This window comes from Panthera tigris, chromosome B3 (assembly GCF_018350195.1).
Source record: "Panthera tigris isolate Pti1 chromosome B3, P.tigris_Pti1_mat1.1, whole genome shotgun sequence".
NCBI lineage: Eukaryota > Metazoa > Chordata > Mammalia > Carnivora > Felidae > Panthera > Panthera tigris.
The window spans coordinates 18726807-18745619 of NC_056665.1; the positions used below are offsets into that span (position 1 = coordinate 18726807).

At 40.8% G+C, this 18813-nt stretch overlaps 1 protein-coding gene across 8 annotated transcripts in view; it reads right to left on the reverse strand.

Annotated features, from left to right (window-relative positions):
• Window positions 1-14099: 14099 nt before the first annotated feature.
• CERS3 (ceramide synthase 3) overlaps window positions 14100-18813 on the reverse strand; it is a 120198-nt gene continuing 115484 nt past the window's right edge. For all 8 annotated transcript variants that reach the window (XM_042988197.1, XM_042988196.1, XM_007095854.3 and 5 more), the window contains one exon: window positions 14100-16413. In XM_042988197.1, the coding sequence (XP_042844131.1) occupies window positions 16249-16413 (165 nt within the window). In that variant the 3' untranslated portion in view covers window positions 14100-16248. The remainder of the gene's footprint in view (window positions 16414-18813) is intronic.

Below are 18813 nucleotides of genomic sequence, written 5' to 3' on the forward strand. Positions count from 1 at the left end.
TCTTTTGAAAAGTAAACATTCTTAATTGTAATGAAACCCAGCTGATCATTTCTTTTCTTTTATGGATCCAGCTTTTGGGGTTGTACTGAAAAAATATTTGTCTCTTCCAAGGTCACAAAGATATTCTTCTATGAGTTCTAGAAATTTGTATTTTAGATTTTACGTTTAGATTTATGATCATTTTGAGTTAATGATCATCTTGAGTTAATAAAGAGATGTGGATCCAAGTTCTTGTTGTGTTTGTTCTTTGCATGTGCCTCACCAATTATCTCATCACCCTTTGTTGGACAGTAATTTTTTAAAGTTAAACCACTCCTGCTTTTCTACAATAAACTTAACTTCGTATGGTGTATTTTAAAATAAGTTTTTAAATTTTTAAATTCTGTTTGTTCGTAATTTGTTTTGGATTTTTTAATTCATGTTCATGAGTGAGCTCGGCCTGCAATTTTCCTTTCTCACAATGTTTTTGTTAGATAATCAAGATTATTATAGTCTCGTAAAGGAAACTGGAAGTGATTCTTCTTTTCCTATTCTCTGTAAAAGTATATATATTGAATGGCATTATTATTGTTTAAATATTTGGTAGAATTCACCAATGAAGCCATTGGAACTGCAGTGTTCTTTATGGGATGGTTGAATTTAATGTTTATGCAGTCGTAGGATTATTTCACGCAGGCCCCAATCCCGACCCTAATAGAGCATAATCCCTGATCGGTGCAATTCAGCTAGAAAATGACAATAAAAATATCACTAGGAAATGTATATGTGTTTAGAAATTAAGAGATATACTTCTGAGTAACCTATGGGCCAAAATAGAGTCATAATGGAAATTTTAATATATTTTCAATTAAATGACAATGAAACAACTATGTATTAAAATTTCTGATTTGACTAAAGCCATCTGTAAAAGGATAATTTATAGCCTTTATAGTAAAACGGAAGAAAGGCTGAAAAACCTATAAATACTCATATCAAAAGGGTAGAAAATATCGGGTGTGTGGGTGGCTCAGTTGGTTAAGCGTCCGACTCTTGATTTTGGCTCAGGTCATGATCTCACTATGGTGAGAGGAAGCCCCACATCAGGCTCTGTTCTGGGTGTGGCATCTGCTTAAGATTCTCTCTCTCCCTCTCCCTCTGCCCCTTCCCTGGGCTTGTTCTGTCTCTGTCTCTGTCTCTCTCTCTCTGTCTCTCACTCTCAAAAAAAAAAAAAAAAAAAAAAAAAAGGTCGAATGCCAATCTTCCACACATTCTGGAATAGAAAGAGTGATAATGTCCTAACTTGTTAAGGAAATTTATAAATTACGAATACTGGTCCTTTGACTGTAATGAGGATTATAGCACTGTGTAAATAAATGTCTTTGTTGCTTGCCCTTTGTGTGTGTGTGTGTGTATTTGTACTAATTTTTATCTCTTCTTTTTCAGTTGCATCTTGTTAGGCAGAAGCATGACATTATCATTGTTGTATGGAATTCTGAATATGTGTAGAAGGTCCTGTGTGGGTGCTGAGTTGTCAGATGGAGAAGCTGTGTTAATTATTTACCTATTACCGCTCAGCTCTAAATGCCCCCTTTTAAACTCTGCTCTGTCTTGCTGAGGCCGGTTCTCTCCTAACTACACATCCTAGACCTTGCCACTTGGCTTCTTGTTAGGTTTGCTTATAGGAATACTTAGGAAGGCACTAACTGCAACTAGTTAACTAATTAGTTAACTGGGAATGTAGGAGGAAGTGAGAAGGATGCTCCTTCCTAATTTTAAGCTTCTTTCTTTTAATGTTTGTTTATTTGAGAAAGTGAGAGAGAGAAAGAGAATGTGAACAGAAGAAAGTTAGAGATAGAAAGGGAAACAAGAATCCCAAGTAAGGATATCCCAAGTAGAGCTAGAAAGGGAGACAGAGAAAGCCCCCCATGGGGGGCTCCAACCCACGAACCAAGAGATAATTATCTGAGCTAAAATCAAGAGTCAGATGACTAAGCCACCAAGGTGCCCCATTTTCCAGCTTCTGTTGGCAGCAGCTGACAGCCTGGCCCTAGTGCTCAGAACCAGCTTCAACTGAGCCCCTCAGAAATGCCAGCAAGAGCCAAGTGCTGCCCCTTTGAGAAACAGAGTGCCAGCCCTCTGCCTCTTTCTTTCTTTTTTAAAAGTATTTATTTATTTATTTATTCATTTAGAGAGAGGGAGTGGGGGAGGGGCAGAGAGACAGGGAGAGAAAACCCCAAGCAGGCTCTATAATGCCAGCACAGAGCCCAGTGTGGGGCTTGAACTCATGAACTGTGAGGTCATGACCTGAGCTGAGATCAAGAGATGCTCAACCAAATGAGCCACCCAGGTGCCGCAGCCCTCTGCCTCTTTCACCTGCCAGCCTGGGCTTCCTCTATGGAGGTCCCAGCACTGTGTCCCCTTCTCAGAGGTTCAAGAACCAGCCACAGGGCCTCCTCTCCTCAGTGGTACAAGCAGCAGCTGCCTGGACTTATCACCTACCCAGAGTATGGGGGCCAGCAGTGCAGAGTCAATTCTCTGGGAATTTATGCATTAATCCCAGGGGGGACCTCTCCTCCAGGCACTTACATTCTGGAAAAGCTTTTGTATCCACTTCCTGCATTTACTATCTCTAGGTAACTTGGTGTCCCTTTGACCTTTCTCAGTCTTCAGCCCCTTTAGAGCCAATTCCCTGCATTAAATCTCTTCTGTTTGAAATACCTTGAGTGATTTCAGTGCTTCTCTGACTGATACACCTGTTTTCTGTGTCCCTTGCCCACTAGATTTAGCATGAGCAAGGTTGGGGTGTGTTTTGTGATAATGTGTGTCTTGGAATGACACATAGTAGGCCTTGATAAATATGTTTTAATCACATCAATGCAAAGAGTATCATTCTTAGAGATCAGTCAAAAGTGCAGATTTAAATCTAAGCTCTGCCATTTACAAGATGGGTGACTTCTGCCTGTATTTCAGAAACAAAGCTAGTACTATTTTTGTGTCATTTCAAAAGAGATCTCATTTAATCCTTACAACATACCTTAGGGGAAAGCATTATTCTTAGAACCAAGAAAATAGTGGTTCACACAGATGAAGAAGCTTCCCCAGGCTGCATATTTCATAAGCGGTGTGCTGTGACTCCGAAGTGGGGACACCAGACTCCAGAAACCATCCTCTGTTGTATGGAGTTCAGCTTTACCTAGCTCCCCACAAACCCTTGTCTCCTCATCTGCACACTGATGACCTATAATTCATCATTTGGGTGAAATTATATGAAATATCACAGATGAAATTATATAAATAAAAAAGTGAATCCACTTTTTAAAAAAAATTTTTTAATGTTAATTTTTAGAGACAGAGCACAAGTAGGGTAGGGGCACAGAAAGAGAGAGACACAGAATCAGAAGCAGGCTCCAGGCTCTGAGCTGTCAGCAGAGACCCTGATGTGGGGATTGCACTCACAAGCCATGAGATCATGATCTGGCCTGAAGTTGGATGCTTAACTGAGCGACCCAGGTGCCCCGTTTGTTTTTCTTTTTAAAATAAATAATCTGTGGCTTCATAGTTTAACCTTAATAGTAAATCCCAAGCTAGCCCTACCCATGGGCCTGGCCTTCCCATACCTTTCCTTGGTGGCCACCATGCATATTCTGTTGAGTTATCCTAATGTACCATCTGACTTGTTGCCCTCTTATCTCTAACCTGACCCCAGTGGGGCTGTCTTTGGATGCCTAAGGGGACAGATTCTTCTGCCTCTGCAGAGGATGACTCGGTTGGGTCCAGGTTAAGGGCTCCTACTCTAGAGTGTGTTGGATACAAAGCCCCAACAGCATCCAGACCCTTCAGTGGTATTTACAGCCTGCAGTGAGAAGCACTGAGTTCTGTCTTCTAAGATCAAATTCATATCCTAGGATCTCAATATAAATGTTACAAAGCCCTTCCCTTACCCCTTCGCCTTCCTCCGAACAGCAGCATCCGAAAGCCTGGGGCAAAGAGACTTTGAGCCCCAACCCAGCAGCCTCTGTTGGGGGCAAGGCGTGCATGCAGTTCGTTCCATGTCTGTTCCGAGAGGTCTCTACCACGTCTGCTTCAACCCATAGGGCTGGTGCAGAAGCCCAAGGATGTGGCCCAGGGGCTCCTGTCTATCAACGGGTTTGTTCACTGATGTCATTGTTATAAAAAGGAAGGGTGCCCATGGAAGACCAGTTCTTTCATTTGGTAAGGTAGTGAGTTCCAGGGGATGTTTCCACCACTTACAGCGACCAGTGGGAATAGCACGTGTGAGGTGATGCCCAGTGTGGAAGAATGGCTGGCCAAGGATCTCAAGCACTATTGTCCCAAATCCCAAACTGCTTGGGCACCCACAGCACCAGCCCAGGGACAGATGTCTTCCCAGAGCAGCCCTGGTCGAGGCTTCCTGATTTATTCCTTTCTCTTTGTGACCTACCCTCTCTCTTGGAAAGCCTGTGGATTTTGTCTCTACCCACTTTCACCCTTCTCCTTAACAGGAGCTTGAGGGCCACATGGTGGAAGGTTTTATTTGCCCTAAGGACAAAGGACAGTGACAACAGGTTGTGAGGAGCCTGGATGGCTCAGTCAGTTAAATGTCTGTCTCTTGATCTGGGCTCAGGTCATGATCTCATGATTTGTGAGATAGAGCCCCATGTTGGGCTCTGTGCTGACAGTGCAGAGCCTGCTTGGGATTTTCTCTCTCTCTTTCTCTGCCCCTCTCCAGGCTGGCACACACTTTGCTCTCTCTCTCAAAATAAATGAATAAACATTAAAAAAAAAATCAACAGGTTGTGTGTGAGGAAGCAGCCAGATGGCAACTCACAGGTCTAGGCAGGTCTAGGCTTCACTGGGACATAGGACAGATTTACTTACCAATGACTTAACGTTCTCTGCACCAGCTTGTGTGAGACAGGCTGAGTTACTTGCTCACAGGTACTGGGGCTGAATGGTGGCTGTTCGCAGGGACCCAGGGACATTAGCTGGTAAGCCTCTGGAGATATATGGCTATCACTGGTGGGGAGGTGGGGGTAAAGAGCCAAGAAAACTGCCAGAGTAAGAAAGCTGCTTGTAGTGTGAGGGTTTAGAGCCAAGTCTTGAGGGGAAGGTGTGGGGTTTCCTGTTCAGATTTCAAGTGGGAAAGTTTCAGCCCCTTTGTATGGATTCTGTGTTCTGCCAGGCCTCTGTCACTATCACAAAGGACCTGAGTCCTTTACCAAAAGGTGCCCAGATGGGACCTAGTATGACTTAGTCACAATGGGCAAGTCCCTTCTCCTAGGTGGACTTAGGTTTCTTTATTTAAAAACTGACCCATCCATGCAGTGCCTGGGTGGCTCAGTTGGTTGATTGGCTGACTTCAGCTCAGGTCATGATCTCACAGTTCTTGAGTTCAAGCCCCACATTGGGTTTGCTGCTGTCAGCTTAGAGCCTGCTTTGGATCCTCTGTCCCCCTTTCTCTCTGCACCTCCCCTGCTTGTGCTCTCTCACTCAAAAATAAATAAACATTTAAAAAATAAATAAAAATAAACATTGGCCCATCCAGGGATCCTCAGTAATGGCCTGTTGTTTTGTTTTTAACACCTGGGACAGAAAAGAAAGTTCAATAAAATCATCTTACTGATGGGACTAGTGGAAGATGGAAGACAAAGTGTTGCCTTCCCCAAGGTCAGCAAGCAGTGGGTGGAACCAGCTCCCCATAGACTCGGGATCCCCAGACCTCCTCAGGGATTTGGTTTCCCTCTTCTGCAATTCCAGAATGTATGTGGGTTTCCAATAGAAAATCAAACCTTGTTACACAAAATATTCCTAAGTGGTTGCAGGGTGAGTTAAATGTAAGAAAAATACTCAAGTTGTACTATTTAAAATATATATTGGTTGACCCCAATTATCTCTTCATTTTCCAAAGGAGCACATCCACAATTAGGTAGACACCAAGGTTTCCATGTTAGAAATTTGAACCAGATTTCACTTCCCTTTCAAGACATTTAACATGGAAAAAGGAGGAACTAACCTTCTTCAGGGCCTGCCAGAGCCAAGTGTTATCTATAGCTCTTGGTCTGGATCACCCTGAGCAGGAAGGCTCTCCCCAGTTTCCTGGTGTGAGCCAGAGCTCTACTAAGACTGGAAGCTAGGAAACTCTAGTTAATATCTGAAATTATAACCTCACACATAATATGTATAAAGTTAACCATTCAGAAGTCTAACATGACTGTAAAGCTTCCAGATTCACAGAAGGGAAACACATACCTACATGCACTGCAAAATAATCCCCACAGAAAAGGTAAAAAGGAGGAGAAATTTAAAATCTGAAAATAAGAGAGAACTTAGACCAAATATAAGTGTTATACCAATAAATATGAATGGAATAAACTTAATTATTACAAGAGAAGACTTCTAGACAAGATGGAGTAAATGCACTTCTTCCTATTCTGCCCACTAAGTACAGTTACAAACCCTGGATACAAAACATCAAGCAAGCATGAGAAGACACTGAAAGGTGGAGAAAAGAACGCAGACTGGCTAGGGACCTCAGGATCCAAGGAACAACAGTAGTGACTTCCTTGGGTTTTCCTTCTACCTCATAAGTCCAGGACTGAGTGCTGGAGAAGCTAGCAAATCACAGGCACAGACAGCCCTCCAAAAGCCCCATTCTCTCTAGCCAAGAGACTAGCAAAGAGAGCTTAGCAAGACATTGAACAATGACAATAACTTCTCTACCCTAACACTATGGGAAAAACTATGCTTTCCCCCTACTTCTATCAGCAAAGATCAGTGGAGAAGTCTAGATTTTCAGCAGCTGTAACAAGGCATACTGCCCCCCTCCCTACACTGGGCTGGTGTCAGAGAAGGCAGAGTGAACTAGGACTTTCACTACACTCTATCAATAATGAGAACTCACCCTGCTCTGCAGTGTCAGTGGAAGCCACATGGGGAAGCAATGAGGTGTCCCTACCAGCCAGGGTGGCATCAGTATATCAGCCTAAGTCTGGTGGGGAGCCTGAGAAAATAGAGTGAACCAACAAACAAAAACATGCGGTGCCTGGGCGTCTCAGTTGGTTGAGCAGCTGACTTTGGCTCAGGTCATGATCTCATGGTTCGTGAGTTTGAGCCCCATGTTAGGCTTGTTGCTTGTTGGCGCAGAGCCCACTTCAGAGTCTCTCTCTCTGCCCCTCCCCTGCTCACATTCTCTCTCAAAAATAATATAAACATTAAAAACAAACAAAATAACCCCAAACAAAACCATGAAGATAGCCTCATGGACCTGTGTAAGTGTAACTGAAGAGCTAATATGTGTGTCATTGGACTCCCAGATGGGAAAGGAAAAAAAAGAGAGGGGCTGGAAAAGTCTTCAAATAAATAATGACTGAAAATTGTCTTCATTCAGTTAGACATAAGCCTATAGATTTAAGAAGCTGAGGAAACACAATATAGGATAAATCCAAAGAAATTCATATCAACATGTGTCATAATCAAACTTTTAAAAACTGAAGACAAAACTTACAGTGTCAAGAGACACATGACATCTATCAATAGGGGACAGACAATTCAAATAAGGACAGATTTCTCATCAGAGACCATAAAAACTGGAAGGAAACAACATTTTTCAAATGCTGAAAGAAACTAACTATAATTATATAGTTATTTATTCTATAATTCTATACCCAGCAAAAATATCCTTTAGGAATGAAGGCAAAATCAGAACCTCCTTAGCTAAAGGAAGCAAGGAATTATGAGCACCTACCCCAAAAAAGTGTCTAAAGAGAATATTCAAGACAGAAAGGCATGATAAAAGAAGGAAACTTAGAATACCAGGAAGGAAGAGAACACAACAGAATGAGTAACAATATGGGTGAATATAACAGATCCCTTCAACTTTTCTTTTTTTTAACCAATTTTTTAAAAGTTTATTTATTTTGAGAAAGAGAGAGAAAGCGTGAGCAGGGGAGGGACAGAGAGAGAGGGAGGGAGAGAGACCTAAGGCATGTACATGAACATTATGTGCATCATGTGCATTTATTATTTTACCTTATTATTTATTTTATTTGTTTGATAGAGACAGAGACAGCATGAACGGAGAAGGGGAAGAGAGAGAGGGAGAGAGAATCCCAAGCAGGTTCTGCACTGCCAGCCCAGAGCCCTATGCAGGGTTGGAAGTCAGGAAACTGTGAGATCATGACCTGAGCTGAAACCAAGAGTTAGATGCTTAATTGACTGAGCCACCCAGGCACACCTATATCACGTTATTATTATCCCAAACTGCCAGTGCAGAGCCCAACGCAGGGCTTGATCTCATGAACAAAACCGTGAGATGATCATGACCTAAACCAAAACCAAGAGTCAGATGCTTAATCGACTGAGCCACCCGAGCCCCTCATTTTCGCAACTTTTTAAGAAACTTATACCTACATAAAAGCATACAAACCATAAGTGTACAGTTTGATGATCTATCACAAACTCAACACACTCATGTAAGCCCTATCCAGGTCAAGATGCGGAAAGTCACTGGTACCTTAAAACCCACTCTGACCCAATCCGGGCGCAGGATCTCTCTTCTCCCCAAAGGTAACAAGCATCCTGACTTTTTCTTTTTTTAAGTTTATTTATTTTGAGAGAGACAGAGAGAGCATGAATGAGGGAGGGGCAGAGAGAGAGGGAAAGAGAGAATCCCAAGCAGGATCTGCATTGCCAGCACAGAACCCAATGCAGGGCTTGAACTCACAAAACCGCAATATCATGATCTGACCTGAAACAAAGAGTTGGATGCTTAACCAACAGAGCCACCCAGGCACCCTCTGACTTTTTCCATCATAGATTGGTTTTGTCTGTTTTTGAACTTTATGAAAAGATGGAAATGTAAATTATATATTCATTTTCCATTAGCTTCTTTTGAAAAACAGATAGGAAGATGAAGCTACATTGTTGTAAATACCAGTTCACTTCCATTGCTATATTGTATCCCATAATATAAATACAATAAAACCTTGGATTGCCAGTAACTTGTTCTGCAAGTGTTCCACAAGACTACCAAACACATTTAATAAATTTTAACTTGATAAAATGACCAATGTCTTGCAATATGAATAGTATGGATGCTGAATATCACTTGATCACGGTTGTGCCAATGATTCTTCTCTCTCTTTCTCTTGGTCTCTCTCTGCGAGAATGTGGGTGATGGTCTCCTATGCTCAGATGCTTGGTCTCAGGCCAAGGTGTTTGGCAGAAATCAGTGATTTTTTTCAGAACATTGGAAGGTACCCACAACTAATACTAGTGTATTTTTTGTCACTGCGAAGCACCTATAGACAGTCCTTTGCTTTTCCATCCAAGAGTGAGCTTAAGAATGCTTTGCTTCGTTCTAGGTCAGGCTGCCTGCAGATATAGACCCTTTCCTCTACCACCTTATTACCAGTTATGTTAAATACAGTATATGACAAGAGTTTATTGATACTGTACTGTAGTCAACATCCATGCAAGCGTATACAATGGCCCCCAGGCAGAACAAGGTTGAGGGGCATCTGGGTGGCTCAGTCAGTTAAGCATCCGACTTTGGCTTGGGTCATGGTCTCATGGTTCGTGGGTTTGAGCCCTGCGTTGGGCTCTGTGCTGACAGCTCAGAGCCTGGAGCCTGCCTCTGATTCTGTGTTTCCCTCTCTCTCCAACCTTCCCTTGCTCACACTCTGTCTCTCTCTCAAAAATAAATAAACACTGAAAAAATTTTTTTAAAAAGAAAAAGGTTGAAAAGAAAAGCAGTGAGAAGAAGGAGATGATTACAGTGGAAGTTAAGAAGTCATCAAGAAGTACAAATGAGGTATGCGACTGGCCAAAATCGCAAGATTTTGTAAGAAGTCTTCATCTGCATCTTGTCTGCAGAGGAGGAGGAGGAAAAGGGGGAGGAATCCCTCACTTCAAATGAGATTAGGGAGATGTGTAAAATGTGGGAGACAGTGCAAAGTTTTGTAGAAAAGCACCACCGAATAAGGCTGTAGCATTGCGAGGGATGAATCTAGCGACAACGCAAAGTCACATTTCTGCGAAATCCTCAAAAGGCTGCAAAAGGAAGTGTCATTGGATAGATTCCTTATTAAAGTTGCACGTAAAGAAAAGATTCCACTGAGCCAATAGCAGTGATTCCATTAGTGACAGTGAAAGTCATAATAACCCTCCTCTCTCTTGTCTCCCTCACACCAGCTGTGAAGGTCTTCAAAAGTAAGTGCAGGTTAATTTATTTTTCTTTGTATTTTCTATTTTTTAAAATATTTTGTATTATATTACTGTATTGTAATAATTTGTATATGAATATTTTTGGGTTGTAGAATGAAACATCTGAGTTTCCATCATTTTTTATGAGGAAATTTGCTTTGATATACAAGTGCTTTGGATTACAAGCATGTTTACAGAACAAATTATGCTCGTAAACCAAGGTTTTACTGTCTACCACAATTTACTTACCCATTCTACTCTTAATGGGTATTTGGAAATGACTTGTTTAGGCTATCATGAACATTGCTGGTAAGAACATGCATATGCATTCTTTTGAGGTTCATGCATGTGCTTTTTAGATACGCACTTAATAGTAAAGCTGCTGGATTGTAATATGCACATACATCCAATTTTAGGAAATGACAAACATTTTCAAAGTGGCTGTAATGATACTCCTGCAGCAGTATGTAAGTTCTTATTGTTCCACGTGATCGCTGCTTGGTACTAGCAGCCTTCCTAATGATTAATGAAATTGAGCGCCTTTTCATATATTTACTTAACTGTTATGGTATTCTGTAAAGCATCTGGTTAAGTGCCTTGTTGATTTTTTTTAATTGGGTTGTCAGATTTTATTTGTAGGAGTTCTTTATATGTGTTGGATATGAGTCTTGTCAGTTTTAAGTATTGCAGATATTTTCTCCTGCTCTATGGCTTTCCCTTTCACTCTCTTCATGGTGTCTATTGAGAAATAGAATTTCTTTATTATTATTTACTCTGATTTGTTAATGTTTTCCTCTATGTGTAATGCTTTATTTTTTTAAGTTTTATTTCTATTGAGACAGATAGAAAGAGAGAAAGAGAGCGTGCAAGCAGGGGATGTGTGGAGAGAGGGAGAAAGACAGATCCCAAGCAGGCTCCACAGTGTCAGCAAGAGAGGCCGACTAGGGGCCGTGAGATCATGAACCGTGAGATCATGACCTGAGCCAAAGTCAGATGCTTAACTGAGCCACCCAGGTGCGCCCCATATTGCTTTTTGTTTTAAGAATCCTTTGCTTAAGGGCTAGTATCCAAAATCTATAAAGAGCTCACCAAACTCCACACCCGAAAAACAACCCAGTGAAGAAATGGGCAGAAAACATGAATAGACACTTCTCTAAAGAAAACATCCGGATGGCCAACAGGCACATGAAAAGATGCTCAACATCGATCCTCATCAGGGAAATACAAATCAAAACCACACTCAGATATCACCTCATGCCAGTCAGAGTGGCCAAAATGAACATATCAGGAGACTATAGATGCTGGAGAGGATGTGGAGAAACGGGAACCCTCTTGCACTGTTGGTGGGAATGCAAATTGGTGCAGCCACTCTGGAAAACAGTGTGGAGGTTCCTCAGAAAATTAAAAATAAACCTACCCTATGACCCAGCAATAGCACTGCTAGGAATTTACCCAAGGGATACAGGAGGACTGATGCATAGGGGCACTTGTACCCCAATGTTTATAGCAGCACTCTCAACAATAGCCAAATTATGGAAAGAGCCTAAATGTCCATCAACTGATGAATGGATAAAGAAATTGTGGTTTATATACACAATGGAGTACTACATGGCAATGAGAAAGAACGAAATATGGCCCTCTGTAGCAACGTGGATGGAACTGGAGAGTGTGATGCTAAGTGAAATAAGCCATACAGAGAAAGATACCATATGTTTTCACTCTTATGTGGATCCTGAGAAACTTAACAGAAACCCATGGAGGAGGGGAAGGAAAAAAATAAGAAAGAGGTTAGAGTGGGAGAGAGCCAAAGCATAAGAGACTCTTACAAACTGAGAACAAACTGAGGGTTGATGGGGGGTGGGAGGGAGGGGAAGGTGGGTGATGGGTATTGAGGAGGGCACCTTTTGGGATGAGCACTGGGTGTTGTATGGAAACCAATTTGACAATAAATTTCATATATTGAAAAAAAAAAGAATCCTTTGCTTATCTTAAGGTCATGAAGATGAATGTCCTCTTATGTTTCCCTCTGGAAGCTTTTTCACATTTAGATCTACAAAAACACCTGGAATTTATTTTGTATATGGTATTAGGTAAGGATCAAGTTTAATTTTTATCCTTAAGATAGCCAACTGTGCATATATGCATGAGTTTGTTCCTGGTCTTTATACAATTTTATTGTTCTATTTGTCTATGCTCATACCAATCTCACACTGCTTTACTATCCTTTTTGGTAGTATGTCCTGGTACTTAGTAAAATGAGTTCTCTTGCTTTGTTATTTTAAAGATTGTCTTAGCCAGTCTTGTTTCTTGACATTTCTGTATAAATTTAAACACACACACACACACACACACACTATGTGTGGGATGTTTTGCATTTCATTTGTAATATGAGTTTTTATTTACTTTTTTCAAGCCTCATAATTTTTATTTCTTGAAATATTACATTAGGCAGGATGAAAAATACAATGTTGAATATATTCAGGATGATGGGCATCATTAATGGACATCCCTCAGTGATCATCCCTTTGGGGAAAGCTTTCAGTATTTGGCCATTATAGCATCATATGATGCTGGCTTGATGCTTTTTGAAGGTGCTATTAAATCAGATTAAGGAAGTTCCTTCTTTTCTGTGAAGTTTTTTTTTTTTCAAATAAATAGTTGTTGAATTTTATCTAAAGCTTTTGAAGATACGGCTTTTTCCTTTACTCTTTTAAAATGGTAACATTGATTTTCAAATAATAAATCAACCACAACTTCCTGAAATAAACCCAACTTGTCTGTCATGCATTCTCTTCTTTACATATTGTTGAATTCAGTTTGCTTTGTGTTGAGGAATTTTGTACTTAGGTTCACAAATGATTTAGCTAATAGTTGTTGGGTTTTTGCCTCCTAATATTCTTTTCAGATTTTAGTATTGAGACTATGCAGGCCTTATGAGACAGGTATGGATGTGTTCCTTTGGTCTCTACAGAAGTTTGTATAATACCTGTGTTAATTACTCCTTAAATATTGGAAGAATCCACTGGATGAACCATCTGGGCCTAAAGATTTTGTGTGTGTAGGGGGTAGAGGAGTGGATTTCAAAATTTTGGATTGAATTTTGTTTCATTTAGATGGCTATTTAAATATCTACTTCTTTTTGTGCCCATGTTAACAAGTTGCATTTTTCTAGGAACTTACACATTTTGTTCACACCTTCAAATTTAGTGACATAAATTTGCTCGTAACATTCTCTTATCTGTTGAATGTCTACTTGCTCTACAGTCACAGTGAAAATGTAGTCAAGAAAGTTCCTTTCGGATCAGTCCCCTTTCTTAGCACTTCAACATTGCCTTGCACCACAGGCCCCAGATGCCATGACCCAGGTTAGACCCCAGCCCACACTGGTCTGTCCGCACTGTGTACAGCCAAGAAGGTTACCCCCGTCAGGCCTATTTCCTCTTGTCTGGAGTCTGATATGCCAAAGGCAGCAGCCTTAATGTCCTAACTTGGTTCTACCCTTCTCCCTGTTCCCTCTGATTTCCAGCAGGGCATTTCTAGAGGCAAATCTTTTTTTTTCCACTTGTCGGTGAGAGCGATAATGATCTCTCAGAAGCCAAGCAATGTGTGTGCTGAATCTACTCCTCCGGATTCTGCCTTTGCTTTATTGTAAGTCTTCACCATTATAACATTGGTGGCACAGTGGACTGTGTTTTTATAAAGTCATCTGGCATAGTGTGAGCCCTTGGTTCTGGTACGAAGAGAGGTGACCTTTAAAATGACCACAAAAGCCATAGAGGATGTTACAAAAATGCATATCTACCTTTCCAGAGGTAGTTCAGTGCTTCCGGTTGTATCAGAGAGAGCTGAAGTTGGCCTATCAAGTTTACCTTTCACATTTAAATAAGAAAAAAAAAAAAGAACTGGAGGCTAGAGCAGCCAATAAACATGTTTTTACCTTAAGTGAGAAGATAATTTGGTACAGAGACAAGACCAAAATAAATCAAGGAAAAAAACAGTATGTTAACTGGAAACATAAAACATAGTGTCTCAATGGGATTTTTCTTCCACCAATAATAATAATATAATATAATATTAATAATAATTTAACAGCTATGTCCTAAAGGGAGTGGAGGCATTCTAGATTTATAATATAACATTGTACATATGATGCCTATGTCATTGTACTCATAAAAGCAAATAACAGGCAGAGAAAACTTGACATAGGTTTTCCTGTTGTTCTAATGACTCCTCAGGAAGAGATCTTGATGGGGAAAGAATTAGCAAGGGTTTTGAGTTTTGTCTTTGTTTATCCTGAAGATTTTAAAAACATCTTTTTATTAAAGAATAAAAACCGGGGAACCCTTGCTGGGCTGTGCCTTTCCACTCAGCAGCAGCAGCCTGCATCAGGGGGGCCTGTGTGGATGTCTTGCCAGCCCTCACAGCCCTAACTCCCGCTTGGTTTTATAATAGGGGCCCCAAGCAAATGGGACAAAAGTGCAAAATGTGGCCCCCAAAATATGAGAGATTGGTGTGTGTGTGTGTGGAGGGGTATCTGTGTGTTCCGTTCAAGCTCTTCCTCTGCAAGGCTCAGCCTCTCCTCAGCCAGCTGAACCCTAAGTCTCAGGTCTGCCCTGCACTCTGGGCTCAGATGTGCCCCCTGAGGGGGCCACCAGCAGGCTACTGACCCACCAGCCTGTATTGGTATCTGTATCTGTATTGGTATCTGTATCTGTATTCCCTGAGTGGTCTGCAGCCCCAAGAGCTGCCATTGACTCTAACACTTGTCCTTGGACATTTCTCAGGGGGTATTTTGCAGCCTTTTGTTTTGTTCTGTCTTACTGTTGAGCAGTCTGATTGGGTTGCATAGCAGAGATGAAAGAGTGTGGCATTCTCTTTCTGTTTCTAAGATTTCACTTGGGTCAACAGCTCGCACACATGTCATGTCCCAAAGGCTCAGGTTTTCCGGGAAATAATGGCTAGGTGAGCAGCCTGCCCTGGGTCTGACTCTCCGGGACAGGCCCCCAGAGGGATCCTACTGCTGTCTGGGCAGCTCTGCCAGCCTGAAGGAGGGGCTCAGGGCAGGGGCAGGGGCAGGAAAGCTTCCTTCTCAGGAAGCGAGTGAGAGGCCAGCAAAAGACAATAAGGAATTGGGGCCCAGGCTGCCTCCACTGGCCAGGGGACCTGGGGGTAGAGAATTTGGGGGAATTTGAGAATCATCCCTGGGTAGCTGTTACCAAATATAATGGAAACAACCTTCTGGATATTTGAACTTCTGGGTATCTCCAGACACATTTAAAATAAATTTTTTAAGATTGTGCCTTTTGTTCAGGCCCATTCAGTGCCAAGTGTAGCCAGATTTCTGTCTCCCAGAGTTGGCATCATAGTGAAAACAGGGTCAGGTAACAGTCACATTGCAGTTGGCAGTTATACGCTTTCCTTCTGTTGTTATCTCATTTGATCCTTACTCCAACTCCATGAGGTAGGCCAGGCAAATATTACTATTCCCACTGGACACCAAGGCTTGGAAGGTTTAAAAAAAACCACACACATCAGAAAGTGGCCAGTGAGCCCTGGAAGCCTGGTCACCTCCTTTGGTCCTTCTGCCACTGTTGCATTGCATCCTCCACATCACTTTGGGAGGCAATGAGCTGTTCTCTGTGGCTGAACACACCTGAAAAAGTGGGTTCCCCTAGAACCTCTCAAGTAATCCTGAGAGTGAGCAAGGTGGCAAGGTGCAAAGTCCTACTGGCATGACATGAGCGCATGGAAAACCACCAGTCTCACATATATGAATGAACACAAAACTGAAATGGGCCTCTGGAGAAATCCTTGAAATCTTTGACCAGTCTGAGTCCTAACTGCAGTAAAATCCATAGGGATGCTATATTTAACATTTTAACACAAATTAACAACATTTTGTTAAATACATCTCAGGGGGAGAGGAAGGTAGTGGTTGAAAAGAGGAAAGGGCAGAATCTGGGGTCCCTGTGGCTTCTGTAGGCCACAGCTGTGGAGGGGGAAGCAACTCTGGCTTCCAGCAGCCCTTAGAGGACACTGTGACCCGGTAGCTGCATGGACTTCAACCTAACGGCCATGTTGACCATTGAGAATGAGATGCCTGTTGGCCCCAAGGCCATTCTTCAAACAGTCTCTCTCTTTGCCTTTGGTGGCTTCTTCCTCCTCCTCCTCCTCCTCTTCCTCGTCCTCTTCATACCCATCCTCATCATCACTCCGCACATCGTGGGTGTCCTAGAGAAAGAAAGGAATGGGATGTGAGTGACAACCTTCCAGAAAGAGGCTTGAGTGATTAAGAAAACCCAAATCCCAAACTCAGAAAGAAAATGCAAATTTAAAAAACCAAACATTCACCAAGGTAGAACATATCATGGGTCACACAATCTCAACAAACTTAAAGAATTGAAATTATGCAAAGTATACTTCAGATTATAATGGAATTAATCTAGAAATCAATACAAAAAATAGGAAAATCTCAAACCAGTTGGGAATTAAACAACACACACTTGACAATGGATCAAAGAGTAAGTCACAATGGATATTAGAAAACATTTTTATTAAAATGAAACTACAGCATATCAAAATTTGTCAAAGGTAGCTAAATAGTGCTTATAAGGAAATTTATAGCATTAAATGTTTATATTAATAAGAAGACAAGTCTCAAATAATTTGAGCTTCCACCTTAAGAAATTAGAAAAAAGAAGTGCAAAATAAGCCCAAAGCAAGCAAAAGGGAGGAAATAATAAAGAAATCAATGAAACCGAAAACAGAAAAAACAATAGAGAAAAAGCAGTAAACCAAAAGCTGGTTCTTTGAAAAGATCCATAAAATTGATAAATCACTAGCAAAGGAAAAGAGAGAGAAGGCACAACTTGTCAGAAAATAAAAAGAGGATTCAACTATGGATACTACAAATATTATAAAAATAACAGAATACAATGAGCAATATTATGCATATATATTTGACAACTTGGATGAAATGGACTAATTTCTCAAAAACTACAAACTACCAAAATTCACCCAATATGGCATAGGTAACCTAAAAAAGTCATATAACTATAGAATAAATTAAATTAGTTATAGATCTTCTGGAAACGAATATCATCAGGCCCGGAAGTTTTCACTGGCAAATTCTATGAAACATATAAAGAAGAAATAGCACCAAAGTTCCACAATATCTTCCATTAAAAAGAAGAAGGAATACTTCCCAATTTATTTTGAGGCTAGAACTACCCACATACCAAGGCCAGAAAAAAGACAGCATAAGAAAAAACAACTACAGACCAATATCTCTAATGAATATACACATAAAAAAACCTCAACACAATAGTCCAAATCAAAACCAGCAATGTATAAAAATAATAATACATCACAATGAAGTGGGGTTAGTCCCAGTAATGCAAGGCTGTTTCAATATTTAGAAATCAATGAATGTAATTCAACCTATTAATAATCTAAAGAAGGAAAAAATATATAATTATATCAGTTGATGAAGAAAAATCATATGACAAAATTCTACATCCACTCATGATCAAAAAAAATTCAGCAAAGAAGAAATAGAAGCTAACATCATACTTAATGAGGAATGACCAAATGAACGCTTTCCTCCTAATATTAGGAACAAAGCAAGAATATCTACTTTCACTACTCCTATACAACATTGTATTGGCAGTCCTAGTCAATGTAATAAGGTAAGAAAAAGAAACAGAAGTCAAATAGATTGGAAAGAAAGAAGTAAAAGCATCACTATTTGAAGATGACATGATTATCTATGTAGAAAATCCCAGAGACTCTACTGAAAGCTCCTAAAATTCATAAGTGAGTTTAGCACAAAGTTGCAGGACACAAGGTTAACACACACACACACACACAAAATCTTGATTTCTATATGTTTTTTAATGTTTCTTTTATTGCTTGAGAGAGAGAGAGAGAGAGAGCATGAGCAGGGGACAGGCAGAGAGGGAGGGAGACCCAGAATCCGAAGCAGGCTCCGGGCTCTATGCTGTCAGTACAGAGCCTGACGTGGGGCTCAAACTCACAACTGCGAGATCATGACCTGAGCCGAAGTCGGAAGCTTAACTGACTGAGCCACCAAAGTGCCCTGCATTTCTAAACAATAATGTAGTAGCCTGAAAAATGTCCTCAAAGATATTAAGTACTAATCCCTAAAAACCTGTGACTGTTACCCGATATGGTAAAGTTTTTGCAGATATGATTAAGAATCTTGAGAAGACTGTCCTGGATAATCTAGGAATGCCCTAAGGCCATCCGAAGTGTATAAGAGAGGCAAAGGGAGATTCAACACAGAGAATAGGCAATGTTAAGATGGAGTTAGAGACTGGAGTAATGTGGTTGCAAGAAGGGAATACTGGCAGCCACCAGAAGTTGGAAAAGACAAAGAACAGATTCTCCTACAGCCTCTGGAGAGAACACAGCCCTGCCACACCTTGATTTCAGCTCAAAACTGATTATAGACTTCTGGCCTCCAGAACTGTGAAAGAATAAATTTGCTGTTTTAAGCCATCAAGTTTGCTGTTTTAAGCCATCAAGTTTTGTTACAGCAGCCACAGGAAACTAACATGACTAGCAATGTCTGACTAAAAAAAGAAATTTAAATATATGTAACATTACAAA